Below are 16,508 nucleotides of genomic sequence, written 5' to 3'. Positions count from 1 at the left end.
AGTTTATAAAAAATTATTTTCTTTACAAATATAATTTTTCAATTTGTAATAAATGAAGACCATAATATAAAGTAAAATGTTATTTATTTTCTTCAAAAGTATAGGTTCTAATATTAAAGATATTTTTTCATTTTTAAATGCATTTGATTTAACCTATATATAGTTTTCGCTAAAGGGGGTTTCGCTCTTTTCCCCGTGAATTCATCCATTTTCTCTCCGCGGTGTCGCGCTGCCAGAGTCTGGATCAGCCATGGAAATAACACAGGTTTACAGGTCCAAAACCACTTTATTAAATACTCAGACTAGTTTTTTTATTCAAAAACATAGGGTCACGAGTCCTAGGGACTTGTTTATTATTTCTTAACTTTGATAAATATTGAAAGGGGACCAGTTTATTAATTCAAGGTTTTCGTCTAATTTTGACTCCCATCTTATTGCAAGGAGTCTTAATCTTAATTCCTAATTATGATCTACTCCTAGTCATAGTGTAAATAGTCAGTGTAGTGCTGTCGTGCACTAAGCATGATCGAGTCGGTTGTGGTCTGACAACCGTTAACGCCGGTATCATTTCAACATTCAACTATGATTTCAAATTTAGAGGATTTCAGACTTCAGACTAATTCCAGAGTTCGGTGCTAGACACCGGTTTCTCCTCTCGTTTGTGGGCCTTGGCCGTTTTTTTCTTCTTCTTCAACAAAATTTGAGGTATTTATTTATTTATTTATTCATTTCCTTAAATTCCTTTATTGAGAAGCCAGCTAATTCGATATGTTTTAAAAATATTAATAAGATATAATTTTCTTTAAATCAGTGAAAATGCCAGGACCTGGTAGGCCCAAAAAATAATTAAAGGGAATCCTGAAAACTCAAGAACGCTGGACGTCTTATGGGGTGTTAATATTCAGCAGGCCAGTAAAAACCATAATACTGTTTAAGGAAGTATCTCCTGCTTAAAACCAAGTCAAGAAACAGAACAAGTTTAAGAATCTCTGGAAAATTTACAAGTTCAAAAATCTTAGGAATATTTACAAGCTCTAAAGTCTCGGGAAAATTTGCAAGGTCAAGAATCTCAGGAAGATTTGCAAGTTCAAGAAGTCGAAGATACTATTCATGCCACTCCCACTAATCTGTCAAAGGGTGCTGCAGTTGGCTCGTTAAAGCAACTGAAGGGCAAGAAAAGGAAATTTCTTCAATCTTGGAAAAATCAGTACACATTTTTAGACTTTGACGAAGATGATAACCTCATGTACTCTAAAGTCTGTAGGAGCAATGAAGGAGGAAATAATATTAAAGAAAGCTCAAATTATTTTGTTCAGAGAACTAGTAATTTTCAAGTATCAACTATTAAAGTACATGAAAAATCTTCACATCTGAATTGTGTAGCTGCACTTAAAAAAGCTGCAGAAGTATCTACAGAGCCATCTTGAAGCTAAATGAGATTCACCTGACTAGATTAACGTACATTTTTAACACCGTTTATTATATAATAGTGTCAAATTTGTCTTTCAAAATATTTCCTGAATTATGCCAACTTCAGAAAAAAAAACGGAATTTCTATGGGAATCGCATATACTAGTCATTCTAAAACTGTACCATATTTTGCACAGTACATTTCAAAAGTTTATCAAAATGAAACCACAAAAGCGTTGAAAAGTGCAAATTTTTTTGCCATAAAAATGGATGGATCAACAGACCGAAGCAGTATTAACCATGAAATAGTTTACGTCTGTGTTTTAGAAAAAGGAAAACCAACCACAAAATATTTAACCATTTTAAGACCAGAATCTGGTAGTGCTGTACACCTTGAAAATAGTCTCAAAACTCATTTTGATTCACTTGAAATGATAAACTGGATTGAAAAATTAGTATGCATTGGTACAGATGGTGCGTCCGTTTACCATGGAAAACATAACGGTTTGATACAAATCCTTAGGAAACAGAAGAATGATCACTTTCTCATTGATATGCACTGTATGGCGCACAAAATTGAGCTCTTATGCAAAGAAGCCTTCAAAGGAAATAAGAAAATTGAAGATTTTGCAGAAACTATAAGAGACATCTTCACCTTCTACCACAAATCTTACAAGAAGCTTGAAGGTATTCAGGAGATTGCGCTCCAGGTTGAAGAAACAATCTTGAAATTTGGATCCTTACCTAAGACAAGATGGCTTGCATTTCATTTCAAATCTGTTAAAGCAGTGGAAAGAAATTGGAAAGCATTGGTACTGCATCTCAGAGAAATGGAGGCCACCTCAAATGACACTAAAACACAAGCTAAGGCCAAAGAACTAAATGTAAAAACTGCGAACTCGTCATTCATTGCCACCCTCGCCCTGATGTTTGACATATACTTCCAACTTGGCCATCTTTCTGAAAAGCTGCAGAAAAGTGATATTTTGATGTACAAAGCAAAAGATGAAATTAAAAGGTCGATAAGTGAAATGAAAAATCTAAAATATGAAGGGGGAAGTAAAGTTAAGTCTGTGACGAATGAGCTTTTGCAAGTACCCGGCGAATTTCGGGGTGCGCCTATAAGAATGGATTTAGACAATTTTAAGGCCTTCCTTCAAGAATGCACGGACTTGTGCGAAAATGTTGCATTATTTTTGGAAAAACTTCTAGAAGCAACAGATAAAATTCCCGGTGAACACATATTTGATACACGAATATGGCCTGGTGATCTCAAACAATTGGATGAGTTTGGAAGATCTGAAATAAACGAGTTGGGAATCTTTTTCAAACCATTGCTAACCGATGAAGAATTCATGGGCCTTAAAACAGAATTTACTTCATTTAAAAGAATGGTAGCTACACAGTTGCCATTCAAAGTTAAGAACTCCCCAAAAGATTATATTCTTTAACCTTAGAAACATATATCAACCAATATCCTGCTCTTTGCAAGATATTCAAAGTGATTTCATTAGTTACACCTTCATCAGCTTAGGCTGAAAGGGGATTCAGTAAATGCCACATTATAAAAAGCAAAGATCGCACACTGATAAGTTCCAAAAACTTAGATAATTCCTTAAGAATTTGTTTGCAAAGAATTTCATTGCAAGATTTTGAGCCTATCCCAGCTTTAACGCTTTGGTTGAATGACAGCCGCAGAAGACTCAACAACAGGAAATTACCTGCCTAAAAGCCTAGCACCTCAAGTTCAAATGATTCTGAATTTTCAGACTTTGAAAATATTCTGTTTAATTTAATTGAGAATCCTTAAAAAACTTTCTCTTAGTGTAATATTTTTTAAAAAAAAACTACTGAAAAACTAAGGTCAAAAATTTGTGATATCTTGAAAAAAAAACGGCTGAAAAAATAAGCTCTATATAATGTGATATCTAACTGTGATATACGTTATTAACTATTTTAATTGGCTAAATAAAATTGTTAAAAATGATTTCCGACCGTGTAATTTTATATATGTAAATAGTTTTAAAATGGGACCAGTAGTATAATAAATCGCACGGGGGTAACTGGTCTTGGGGCCCAGTTTGAATATTGTTGATTTCAGGGTCACTGGTCCCGAGGACTAGTTGAAAAAAAAAACCTTATTTCCATGGCTGCTCTGGATGAGGCAGTCGTAGCAGACGACGGACTAATGTTCCTATAGTAAATCCCATAGATGGGCCTAGGCTTAATAATTTTAGTTCGAATTTTAGTTGAATATGGTTAATTGTTCCGTTTTAAAATGTAAAAATCGCACGGGAAAAGTTGAGGGAGTGTCCTATTGCTCATTTCCGTTCATTGACAAGGAACATGGTATGCATATTGAGAAACGTTTTGTTAATCGAAGAAATGCTTGGATACAGGCCATTGGTGAAAGGCCTGACTTTGTTGACAAAAAATGGCACCGCATTTGTAGTCGACATTTTATAACAGGTAAAGGTAGAGGAATCACTACAGAATGCTTTACAGTAAATTAATGCAATTTAGTCTAGGAAAGCCAGCCAGTCTGGAAGATGAAATACACCCTGATTGGGTGCCAACACTTGATTTAGGTTCCAAGTCTGTACAAGGGTTAAGAACTCCAAAATATAAACTGTACTTGCATAATCGACCATTAGAACGATAAAAAAAAGGTTAATACCCCATCTTGGCTACGAAAAAACTTTAACATCAGGAAAATTTGATGAAATTGCATATTTTACGGAAGACAGTAGCTTAGATAGTTCCATAACGATGACAAACGATGATGATACAGTTTTAAATGAAGATTTGCCAGAAGTTGAAGTAGCATTCCAAGATGCATCAGTTCAAATACTCTCAGACTAATGCATCATTTTGAACAGACGCATTAACTCAAACTTATAATTCCACAGAAAAGACATATGAAACGGCTGAAACTCTAACTGAGCTGACAATGGGTGACATTGTAAGGTTAGAAGAATATTTCAAGGAACACACAATAGATAGAGAGTACATTGAAAGAAATGAATAACCTGCTATTTACTACACGGGACTCCCAACTATAACAATAATAAAATGGGGACTTTTCAATTGCTATCTCAACACTTGCAACCAAGATTAAAGGCTCGTTCACATTACCCAACTTTAGTCAGCTGTCAAATCATAGACTTGTCAGGCCGACTTGTCACCCAATTTAGTCTAGTCAGGTCACTCGTTCACACCACCCAACGAATCGGGCGAACTACCTTTGAAACACAAGAGGGTGTACAAAGCGGTACATAATAATAGGAGTGATTTGTTTTGGATTATAAATGTTCAAACTCATATTCTCGAAAAAATTCGACTACTTTACGAGCATCAAAAGCTATTCCCACTAAATTTCTGCAGTTCAGAACATAATAAAGGTCAATAATATCAGAAGTAATATAGAAAACTACTACTATATTACTTCTGATAATATTCAATGAGGAACAACCATCAAAACTTAATAATTAACCCATGTTAAAAAATGGCCAAGGCCCGAAATCATTTTAATTATAAAATTAAATAATGGCCGATACTCTCGGTTCTCTCTCTCGAGCTGAAAGAAAAACCACGTGTCCCATGACGAAATAGCCAAGTCTTATTCTGATTGGTTTGCTCCCTCTCTTGACTTTAGTCGGCCCGACTCCAATCGCCTACCTACCCGATTAAAATCTGAGCTTGAACCTGACAATAGTACGGTTGGGTGAAACGTTCATATTGCCTGACAATCTGGCCTGACTAGTCAGATCGGGTTTGTCAGCTGACTAAAGTTGGGTAATGTGAACGGGCCTTTACAGTAATACTATCGTTGTTTCAAGAGTATCCAATTCTTCTCCTCAGACTTCGATTGGATTTGGATGTGCAAGATCTTGCATACAGATTTAACGTTTCCTCGTCTACTATATCCAAAGTCTTCGCTAAGTGGCCATTTGTTTATGTGCGGATTTCTGCATCAAGAAAAATTACCGCGGACCGACGATTCAGATTTATTCGGATAGTCAGGCCGCCCTCATGGCACTGGGTCAGTGCCTTGTTGACTCAAGACTGGTCCTCAGTTGTCTGGATTTGCTGTGTTCTCTGGCTGTCAGCAACAAGGTTCAATTGCTGTTGGTGCCAGGACACTGCGGATACCTGGGCAATGAGAGGGCTGATATGTATGCCAAAAGGGGGGGGGGCTGAGGCGAAGTTCTTCGGACCTGAGCCTGCGGTTCCCATCCCCCACGGCATCATTCGTCATAGGATTCACTGCCGGATGTCTGCACTTCAACTGCAGCTCTGGCTTGACATGGATGGGCAGAGACAAGCCAAGGAGTTTGTCCCGGGTCCTTCTATCACTAGGGCAAAGGAACTGCTTGCCCTCACCAAAAGCAAAATTAGGCTGGTCACCAGTCTCCTCACTGGACACTGCCGGCTGAATAGACACCTGCACTTATTGGGCATCGTTGATGACCCACTCTGTAGGTTCTGCCGGGAGGTAGAAGAAACCTCCTCCCATATCCTCTGCAGCTGCGACTACCTCGCGGCCATGAGGTTTGAGCATTTTGACATGCATATTATGGAACCTCACCAGTTCTCTACTGTCTCGGCCAATCGGATTCTCCGATTCATCGAGGCGACAGGACTCTTCGCAGTCTAACCAGCTCGGGGCGCACAATATACCCTTGGTATCGGTGCTCGACGCGGCGACGCGTCACCCCCTTCAACAACAACAACAACAACAAGTGGCTTAATATTGCATATATCGGATTAAATCGTTTAATTAAGTGGCCATCTAGAGACGAACTGTGTCTTAAAGTGGCCTTTGGTAACAAAGTAGTTGTTATCATTGATTGCTTTGAGATTTTCATTGAAAGACCCTCGTCATTGGATGCAAGGGCAGAAACGTTTTCTCACTACACCATGAAATTTCTAATTGGGGGGACACCCCAAGGTTCTGTCTTATGGAGGACGCTCTTCGGATAAACATATTACTGAGGATTGCGATATTTTAAAGAAATTGGTACCGGGTGATGCAATTTTAGCCGATAGAGGATTTAATATTGCAGAATCTAATATCAAAATAGTTTCAAGTTTTTCTTAATTTCTTACGCCAAGTAGCTCCTCTTCCAGATTCATCTTAGGGGTTCAGGATCTTTTTTCTTCTTCTCAATTTAAGGGTTTTAATTCAGGATCTTTTTTTCTCTGATTACGCGATTTAAGGGTTAATTATTTTCTTTTCTCGCGATTTAATAATAATTCGTGCGCTCTCTTCTTCTAGGGGTTAAAAATAAATTCTCCGATTCAACTTGATGAAAAATAAAGGTATCAAATGATTAAAAATAAAAACATCGAATAAAAATGAAGGTTTCGATTTAAAAAATAATCTCCGTCCGTTTAGAGATTTCTTGGGGGTGAGCCGACAGGGTCTCGTTTAGACATTTCAGGTATCGACTGACTATGGGACAGGAGGGACTTCGTATATATAACTTCTAGTTTCTCGCAAGGATTTCTGGGATAATGACGTTTGTTGATTGACTTCGGTTTGGCGAATAGTGGACCATATTTATGACGTAGCCGGGCGTATTCATGTTAACAGCGAATGGGCAAAACTTTTTGTTTTGGGATCAAATACGGATTGGTCAGTTTAAGGGTTAAAAAAAATGTTCTCTAAGTTTCTCGGGCCAGGTACCAGGATAGTGACTCAAGGTCTTGTTGCTTGGAGGTCTAAATAAGCGTAGTATTTCTCTGGTTTCTTGGAAAAAGTTTTAGGTGCTAGGTATTTCATTTTGTACTATGGATAAAGGGGTATAGGATCGTTCTAGAAAGTACTGTGTCAACATTGAGGGGCTAGTTCCTCATCTATTGTACGAAATAATTTCTTTTCAGTTTATTTTAAAGGGATAGGTTTAAGTTTAAAGGGCTAATATAATCTTTATAGTGTTAATTTAACGTATTTCATTATTAATTGAAAGATTAATCAAAAGTTTAATTTGATTTTTGGGTTAAGATGGTTACATATCCCCACCACTTCTGAAAAGTTCGTCCCCGAACTTAACATATTCATCTTACGATCACTTTAATTTTTTTTTCGATGCATAGAAGTTTTAGTACTTGAAGACTTCATCAACTTGTTTCCATTCAAAAACGGCTCAGTGGGATAAAAAGTAGGGGTGTTATGTTTCAATTCTTCTTTGTCTTCGTCTGTCTCATCCTCCATAGGGGAATTTTCATTCATTCGCTTCTCTTCGATAAAGAAGTTTTGCAAGTCTTGTTTTTTCTCTGTATCCAAATCTATATCTTCTGGCATGCTTATGTCATTGGTCACGGTCATAGTAGTAGGGGTTGCTCTTGGGTTTTGAATAAATGGAAACACCCATTATTGTCCATTTATTGTGCAAGTGATACTATGATCCTCGTAGTTCAGTTTTGCTCCTACATCGGTCATCCAATTAGATCCCAATATAATCGAAAAGTTTGCTTTCTCAATTATGTAAAATTCAATTTCCATAGGGGGACCCATTTCATCATTTAATTGTACAGGAAGTTTAATTGGGCCTTCAGCTTTAAGAGGACTGTTAGGGGAAGCTGAAAAGAATTCTCTTGTTTTCAGACGGTTTAAATCCATTTCTGGGTAGACTTGTTCAGCGACATTTTTGACCATAAATGATGTACATGCTCCCGTGTCTAGGATTGCAGCATAATTGCCATTGGGTGATTGAAAGGGTATACTTCCAGTTCCAGGGACAATATTACGTATCATGTTAATTAAGTTGTCATGTTGTGGGACAGTTATCTCAACCGTTCTTTTAGGAGTGGTATTTTGTTCTTCATTTATTCTTTCTCTTGATTGATAGTTGTGATTTTGGGGACAATCTCTAGCCATATGATCCGTAGAATTGCATACAAAGCATTTAGGCCTAGCTGATTGAAGATACGATTCAAGGGCTAAGGTTACTTCTTGCGGTCTACTTCTTTTATTTGGGCAGTTATAAACAAAATGTCCGTATTCCTTGCAATAATTGCAAAATTTGTTTATTAAGGGGTTTCGGGGTTCGTTTGTTCCTTGATTTCTAGGGTGTAAAACTCCCATCACTGGTTGAAGTTGTTTTACTACCTCTAAAAGTTCATCAACTGTGGTACAAGTTTTCAGGTTTAATAGGGCTTCATATTCGGGCATTAATCCAAAAATTATATGGTCTAATCGATCTTGCTCAGAGGGAATATAGGGTAATTGACCATAATTGTTAATCATATCGTGCACATAATCTGCAGGGCTCTCATTGGGTCTTTGCCTTCTTGTTTGGATTTTTCTCTTGATTATTTTGGAATAACCATCTCCCAAAAATTTTTCCTTAAACTTATTTTCAAAGTCATTCCAAGTATGAAAATGATTTATATTTTTCCAATACTATTTCTTTGCTTGTCCTTCGAATGCTAAGGGTATGTGGGTCAATAATTCCTGACGTGTCACGCCTGTTATCATCCCATTCTCGTACGCGCTATATAGGAAGTCTATAGGGTTTGATTCTCCATTAAATCTTATCGTGAATTGAGGAATAGGTAAAGTTCGATTTTTAGGGGTCGAATATTGTAAGTTTTCTCTCTCTAGGAATTAAGGTAATATCAGGAATATTTGATATCTCTTGTTCTTTCTCGTATACAGGAAATATAGGACTTTTCAACTTGTCTTGGAAGGTATTCTGACTTAGTATAGGTTCGTTTCTTGGAAAAAGATCCTCTCTCTCTCTGGTCTCAAGGTAACGTTAGAAGGGGGGTTGAAAAATTCTTTTACTCGTGTCGCATGGGGGTCTTCCGAACGTTTTTCTTCGTAAATATTGGAGGGGAGGGATACTTTCTTTCCTGTTTCTTTTTGGTTATAAGGGGTAGATGTAAATATGGGGTCTAACCTCTCTTCCTCTTTTCTTGTCTTTTCGATTCTTCTAAGGATTTCTTCTCTATCAATAACATTTTCTTCGGGTGATTTTGGTATATCATTTATATGGGTACGTTTCGTATTAATTTGATGGGTATCAGATTCCGAACTCGAACTTGAGTTAGATCTCAAAGATTGGGGAGGTGAACCTCTTTGGGTTTCTAATGAATCTCTATAACTCTTATTGAGTGTCTCTATCGTTTCTTTAAACATTTGTTGTGATTCAGCATTTTGCTGTAATAGTTTTAATATCATTTCATCTTTAAGATTAGGGGTAACTAATTTTTTCTTTGGATCCAACTGACCAAGTCATACAATAATTTTATCAAGGGTAGAATTACTTTGTCATACGACAATATGATTATTAAGATAACCAAAACGTATATAATAAGATCCGATGTGTCAATTTGACCCATTGTGATTGCTCGATTATTTTCAATATTTTCTCAAAATAATACAGGGGTTTTTAATAATTGAACCAAATTTGACTCTCTTTAAGACATGTCAGAATCCATCATATCGATAAGATTCCGAAGTATCGTATCCTGCCGACTGCGCCAATTTATAAGCCTTTTCTTTATGCTCTTTAAGATTTTATGGGGGTAAGGTGGAGTGTTCGACGTCTTATTAGAGGGGTTAAAGTATAAGATAAACACCTACCTATTTTCACTCATGATTCATCCTCGCAAACGCTAGACTAGATGTTAGAATGCAGTCAGTTGTGGGGAGTTAAGGCTTTTTTAGCGGAAACGAGGGGCTTATAAAATTTCTGAATCAAAAGTGACCGCGTTTGTTGGTATATGTCAAGTGAGAGTCAAAATAGATTCTAATCCAATTTTTAATATTCAACATAATATTCAATCTTGTTCATAAATTTTCACACACTTTTTAGGGGTCAAAATAAAAAATTAAACAAAAATCAAAAAGGGGGTTTTCAATTTATAACGTTTATGGAATGTCTCCTTTAAGTTTCAAATTTAAATTTTAGGGGTTTTTAGGTTCAATTCGTGCAGTTATGCACTAAAATAATAATGTTCAAAAATAAAAAGTTAAGATTTAAAAAAAAAAATGAATCAATCCGTCAACCATAATCTAAGTTCTTTAACCATAGTTTCATGTCAGTTTATCAAAATAGTTTCAAGTTTTTCTTAATTTCTTACGCCAAGTAGCTCCTCTTCCAGATTCATCTTAGGGGTTCAGGATCTTTTTTCTTCTTCTCAATTTAAGGGTTTTAATTCAGGATCTTTTTTTCTCTGATTACGCGATTTAAGGGTTAATTATTTTCTTTTCTCGTGATTTAATAATAATTCGTGCGCTCTCTTCTTCTAGGGGTTAAAAATAAATTCTCCGATTCAACTTGAAGAAAAATAAAGGTATCAAATGAATGAAAATAAAAACATCGAATAAAAATGAAGGTTTCGATTTAAAAAATAATCTCCGTCCGTTTAGAGATTTCTTGGGGGTGAGCCGACAGGGTCTCGTTTAGACATTTCAGGTATCGACTGACGATGGGACAGGAGGGACTTCGTATATATAACTTCTAGTTTCTCGCAAGGATTTCTGGGATAATGACGTTTGTTGATTGACTTCGGTTTGGCGAATAGTGGACCATATTTATGACGTAGCCGGGCGTATTCATGTTAACAGCGAATGGGCAAAACTTTTTGTTTTGGGATCAAATACGGATTGGTCAGTTTAAGGGTTAAAAAAATGTTCTTGAAGTTTCTCGGGCCAGGAACCAGGATAGTGACTCAAGGTCTTGTTGCTTGGGGGTCTAAATAAGCGTAGTATTTCTCTGGTTTCTTGGAAAAAGTTCTAGTTGCTAGGTATTTCATTTTGTACTATGGATAAAGGGGTATAGGATCGTTCTAGAAAGTACTGTGTCAACATTGAGGGGCTAGTTCCTCATCTATTGTACGAAAGAATTTCTTTTCAGTTTATTTTAAAGGGAAAGGTTTAAGTTAAAAGGGCTAATATTATCTTTATAGTGTTAATTTAACGTATTTCATTATTAATTGAAAGATTAATCAAAAATTTAATTTGATTTTTGGGTTAAGATGGTTACAGCTTACATTAATTATAGGCCAGTTTATTCATTGATTGAACTTTTTTCTCCTGGGCACGGCGTATTAAACTGCCCCCAAAACGGCCCTTTTAAGGGCCACCTTTCATTTTGTTTAGAGGTTGTTACCAAAAATGTATTGAAATAACACACATAATATTAAGCTTACATTAACTATAGGCCAGTAGGCCACCCTAAATATTGCTATTTAAATAATAGGCCTATAAATACAAACCATCTCACTTTCTTCAGAATTCAACCGTATACTAGTAAAAACACCGTATTTGTGGTGTTAAAATGAGGGTGAAGTTGAAAATAAAGTGATTTTTAATCGATTCTTCTATTGGTTATAAGACCTATATGCATAGTCAAACATCCTTGAAATATCTCTGAATGATTTTAAAAATCAAACTAGATTCAGATTTCATCAGTAATTTAACCCTAATACCTTCGACCAATCGCGTAACGCCCTGCCTTCCACTTAACGAAATTTACGTGTCACGCTCTATTTCGAGCATTATTTAGCACGAGATGTGACAAACATTGCGCGCGATGAGAATACTCCTAACGCGACATTGAGCGTGACTTGCACATTTTGTTAACTGGAAGGCAGGGCGTTACGCGATTGGTCGAAGGTATTAGGGTTAAATTATTGATGAAATCTGAATCCATTTTGATTTTTAAAATCATTCAGAGGTATTTCCTGGATGTTTGACTATGCAGATAGGTCTTATAACCAATAGAAGAATCGATTAAAAATCACTTTATTTTCCGCTTCACCCTCCCTTTAAGACAGACTTGTGTTTCTAGGTATTGAAATATTTTAAAGCAACAAATTTCCTGAGAATTCATTTTCCCCAATAACCCCCCCCCTCTCAAAATCACATTTCGCGCCAAAATAACCGGCTCTCATTTCAATTCGAGTAACCAGTAACCTCTGTAACAAAAATTAAATAACATTCCAAATTACACTGAAAGGTTTAGAAAGTTTCCCATTGTAAAACTCAATACTTTAAAGCTTCGCTATACCCATTTCTACTGATACATTTGTCATGCTGGACGTGATAATGGCAGGAGATAAGGATTGGCGCCTAGTTGGGATGGGCAGGTCGGGGTTGTGTCCGGAGCTTCCTCTGATCTGTAGATTCTTACTTGAAAAGAAATAGTCGTTGGTAGCTTTTACCTTAATCCTTTAGTAGACTCATAGTCGGGCCCTTTCTTTTCACATGTCCCGAATACATTTATTTTAAAATGGTCAAAGCACCCCTTTCTCTATATTCCGCGTCTCTTCTATATTGGAGAGAGAGAGAGAGAGAGAGAGAGAGAGAGAGAGAGAGAGAGAGTGGCGTCGGTGGTCTGTGGCTACCGCGTCCTATAATTATAGGCCCATACTGTACATCTCAGATTTTGACATGTTCTTACCAAGCATTCAGGTTGCCAACAAAAGATTATTGCCAAGATAAAAACTTTGTACGCGGTTTACGAGCGTGAGATTGGCCCAAGTTCTAATAAGGAGGACATTCACAATTATGACTTTGCATAAAGAACAAACATACAATCAAAACACTTCCTCAAATATATACAAGATCGCTATACGTAGGGGTTGGTCGAATATACTATTTGAGATTAATATTTAACGCGAGGCAAATTTACCAAAGATTGATTCAAAAATATATTCGAAACTGCATATATTACCATGAGTTAATAATATGGTTCCCTATAAGTTACTCAGGCCGATAAGAATAATATATCCAGCGATTTCTTCCGGAAATCCGAAGCGAGGGGGAGTTGGAGAAAATATCTGGAAAAGGCGCCAAAGCTGAGATTCTAGTACAAGAGGCCGCCGCAACGCGTCTCACAACTCGGTTAATCACTAATGGTATATTTAAATTGGAACTCGAGTTATTGTAGTAAAAATGCATTGCTTTAGATCTACATGATAATCCAGATAGCCCTTCAAAAGGTATTTATGAGCCTATAACTTATTTCCTAAAGCGTTTCTGATGGTTCACGTAAACGTGTCCTAATTCCTTCAGTCCCTAATCTAAGGTGAAACGGGAAAGTTATCATTACGATTAACTATCTAATTTTAGTTGAAGTTATAAGCTACGTCTCGTTATTATTTAAATGAAATATCATATTCGGTAATGATTCCTAAAAGGCTGTAACTGTATTAATTGAGTGTTGTATCCTGTATCTTACACTTCGCACTCAACGCGAGTTAAAGTCAATATCGTTGCGTGACATAATTTAAAGGGTTAGAATCACCAAAAATCGAAAATCTTAAAATTTTATCATAATAATCCTTTCTGAAAGAACGGATCTTCTTGAATCAGAATATACAGTTTATAATTACACTCTGATTTTAAGTCTTATTCAAAACCCCGTTTCCAAAGCGTATACATACTGAATTTTTTCCAACTATTCTATCGTTTCACTTGGGATATAAGCTTATCATAATTCAATAGATGTTTTAAAAACTAAACTACCCGTTTTTCAAAAATTGTGTCCCTAACCTTAAGTAACACACAGACAAAATTGTAAACGAAACTTTTTCACAAATCGCAACAGAAAGAGAAGTTTTGACATAAATTCGGTTTAAAAGAAAGCCAGAAAAAGTCATTAAAGGAAATACATGCCCTTTTTACATTCATAGTTTAATTTGTTTTTATAACAGTGAATTCTGTCATTTGAAAACTTCGCAATATTTATTTGACTTTACGACACTTTCTCAAAGCCCTCAAGCAGCGCCACTATGCGATGAGAAACCAGACTAAAACAATATCTTAGCTTTTAACAACATGTACTTTTGATCCAGAATTTAATTATTAATCTCTATTTCCCTAATCGATTATAGAGGTTTCTATTTTTTATAACGACTGGTAGTCCTCACAATTTAAAAAATATTCCTTGACCTGGTGCCACTAGCTTAATTAAGCCACACCCCCTCGCGGGCGTGAAATTCAAATTTTGTTCGTTCTGAAAATTTCGTTCTGCAAATTAACGTCATCTATATATTCTAGTACAATTACTTATTGTGATTCTCCCTTTAAAATATATGGCTTAAGTAGTATAGGGCTACATTTCGTACTACGGTAGAGGTATAAAGTAGGTGCGTGGGAACTGGGTCATGGGAACTGGGTCATGGGAACTGGGTCATGGGAACTGGAGCGTGGGAACTGGAGCACGCCGCCGCCGCCGCCGCGGTGAATCTTCGCGAGTTCCCCGCGAGTTCCCCGCGAGTTCCTTCCCCCCTCACCCCCGCGGGGTTTACCGCGCGCGCCGCGAGTTCCTTCCCCCATTTTAACTTCGCGCGTGGCGCTAGTTTCGTACTATTCAATTCCAGGAAAAATTCTATTGTTAAATTCTTACTATCTACGTAGTGATTAATGCTTTTGGCATATATTCTATAGACCCATACTTATAGAGAGTATCATAGACTTATGGTGATAACTTATAGCGTATGAATACAGTTGTATTGTTATAGTGAAATCAATTCTAAATAAAGGAATAGGGTAATAGAATTTAAGCTTAGCAATAACAATGGAATCAAAATTAAGCCGAGTATATTACGATTCTGAAAACCCTCTTAGTTACGGAAGCGCAAATAAATTGAAACAAGGAGTAAAAAGTATTTCAAAGAAAAAAATTGAGACTTGGCTTCAGTCTCAACCCACATACACTATTCATAAACCAAGGAGAATAAACTTCCCTCGAAATCAAACTTATGCTACAACAGCTGATGAAGTATTTCAATGCGATCTAATTGATCTACGACGTATCAAAAAGCATAACAAAGGTTTTCAATACATTTTGACTATAATAGACGTATTCTCAAAATATGCCTGGAGTTTTCCTTTAAAGAATAAAACTAGTAGAGAAGTTTTAAGCGCATTTCAGAAAGCGATCAAAGAGAGAAAGCCTTTGCGTATTAATGTTGACCAAGGCAGTGAATTTCTATCAAAATTGTTTAAAGAATATTTGAAGAAAGAGGGTATTCAACTCTATACAAGTGTTGGAAGGATAAAGTGCGGTGTTATTGAAAGATTTAACAGAACGTTAAAGGATAAAATATTCAAACTATTTACAAGAACGAAAAAATATAATTATATTGGTAGTTTGCCAAAAATCATGAAGGCCTATAACTCTAGTACGCATTCAAGTATTGGTTTCGCTCCAAAAGATGTTAATATCGAAAATGAACATTTAGTATGGCAGCGTTTGTATGGCAATCAAAAACCTGCTAAACCCCCAAAGTTAAAGATTGGTGATTTTGTCAGACTGTCAAAGAGTAAACCTCTTTTCGAAAAGGGCTATAAAGGTTATTGGACGAGGGAAATATTTACCGTATCAAAAGTTCTTTACAGAAATCCAGTTTGTTACGTAGTTAAAGATTACAACGACGAAGAAATAAGAGGTGCCTTTTACGAATGCGAACTTCAAAAAGTAGTCTACTGATATATGTCTATTGGCAAATAAATAAATGTTCATTTTAATCTAGTTAACCATGTCGAACGATTCATTTTATGTTACACTCGTAAGTTCGGCTTCTATGAATGTCTTTCCGGATAACACGCAATCTCATTTTAAAGTTCAGTTACCAGCTCCTTTAAACTTAGTTGGTAATTGGCATGTGGGGCTTGCCGAAGCATTTTTACCCCAGGCCTGGGATAATGTATCCGGCGAGTATTTATATTTCAATGCTGGAGTACATGACTATACTGAAAACAGCTGGGACCAGTATAAGATACAACTTGTCGCGGGAAACTTGCGTGGAGACGAATACGATGTTTATAAGAGTTTAATTAAATCTATTAATAATACCATACCCCTCGAAATACGACGGTCGGTTTATATGTTTATCACCTACAGTGATGACAATGAGAAGGCTTTTTGCGCTCTGAGAGCTAAAAATGGATATGAAGTTCAAATACCGGAAGAAATGGGTAAAATCTTGGGCTTACCCTTCATGGATTGGATCAAAGAGAGATACACTTTTCCCGAAGAACTGATTAAAAGAAAGAAAGACGATCCTTTAGAACTAAATAGTTCCAATAATTTTTTACATATAAGAAAAAGAAAAGGCCCAACGAATCCAAGGGA

General features: G+C 36.4%; 1 protein-coding gene across 1 annotated transcript; it reads left to right on the top strand.

Moving 5' to 3' along the window:
• The first annotated feature begins 1,676 nt into the window (after positions 1-1,676).
• On the top strand, positions 1,677-2,861 carry LOC149640193 (zinc finger protein 862-like). The gene has a single exon (XM_089850667.1). It carries the CDS (start codon positions 1,677-1,679, stop codon positions 2,859-2,861), a length of 1,185 nt encoding a protein of 394 aa, XP_089706793.1.
• The last annotated feature ends 13,647 nt before the right edge of the window (positions 2,862-16,508 follow it).

Source organism: Phalangium opilio, unplaced genomic scaffold (assembly GCF_054372755.1).
Source record: "Phalangium opilio isolate 3A_F unplaced genomic scaffold, DU_Popi_V2 ptg000093l_1, whole genome shotgun sequence".
In the NCBI taxonomy this organism is placed as follows: domain Eukaryota; kingdom Metazoa; phylum Arthropoda; class Arachnida; order Opiliones; family Phalangiidae; genus Phalangium; species Phalangium opilio.
This window is presented reverse-complemented; position numbering and strand designations above follow the sequence as displayed.

Coding starts and splice junctions, on each gene's coding strand:
- LOC149640193 (XM_089850667.1), top strand. CDS start 1,677: ATGGATGGATCAACAGACCGAAGCAGTATTAACCATGAAATAGTTTAC.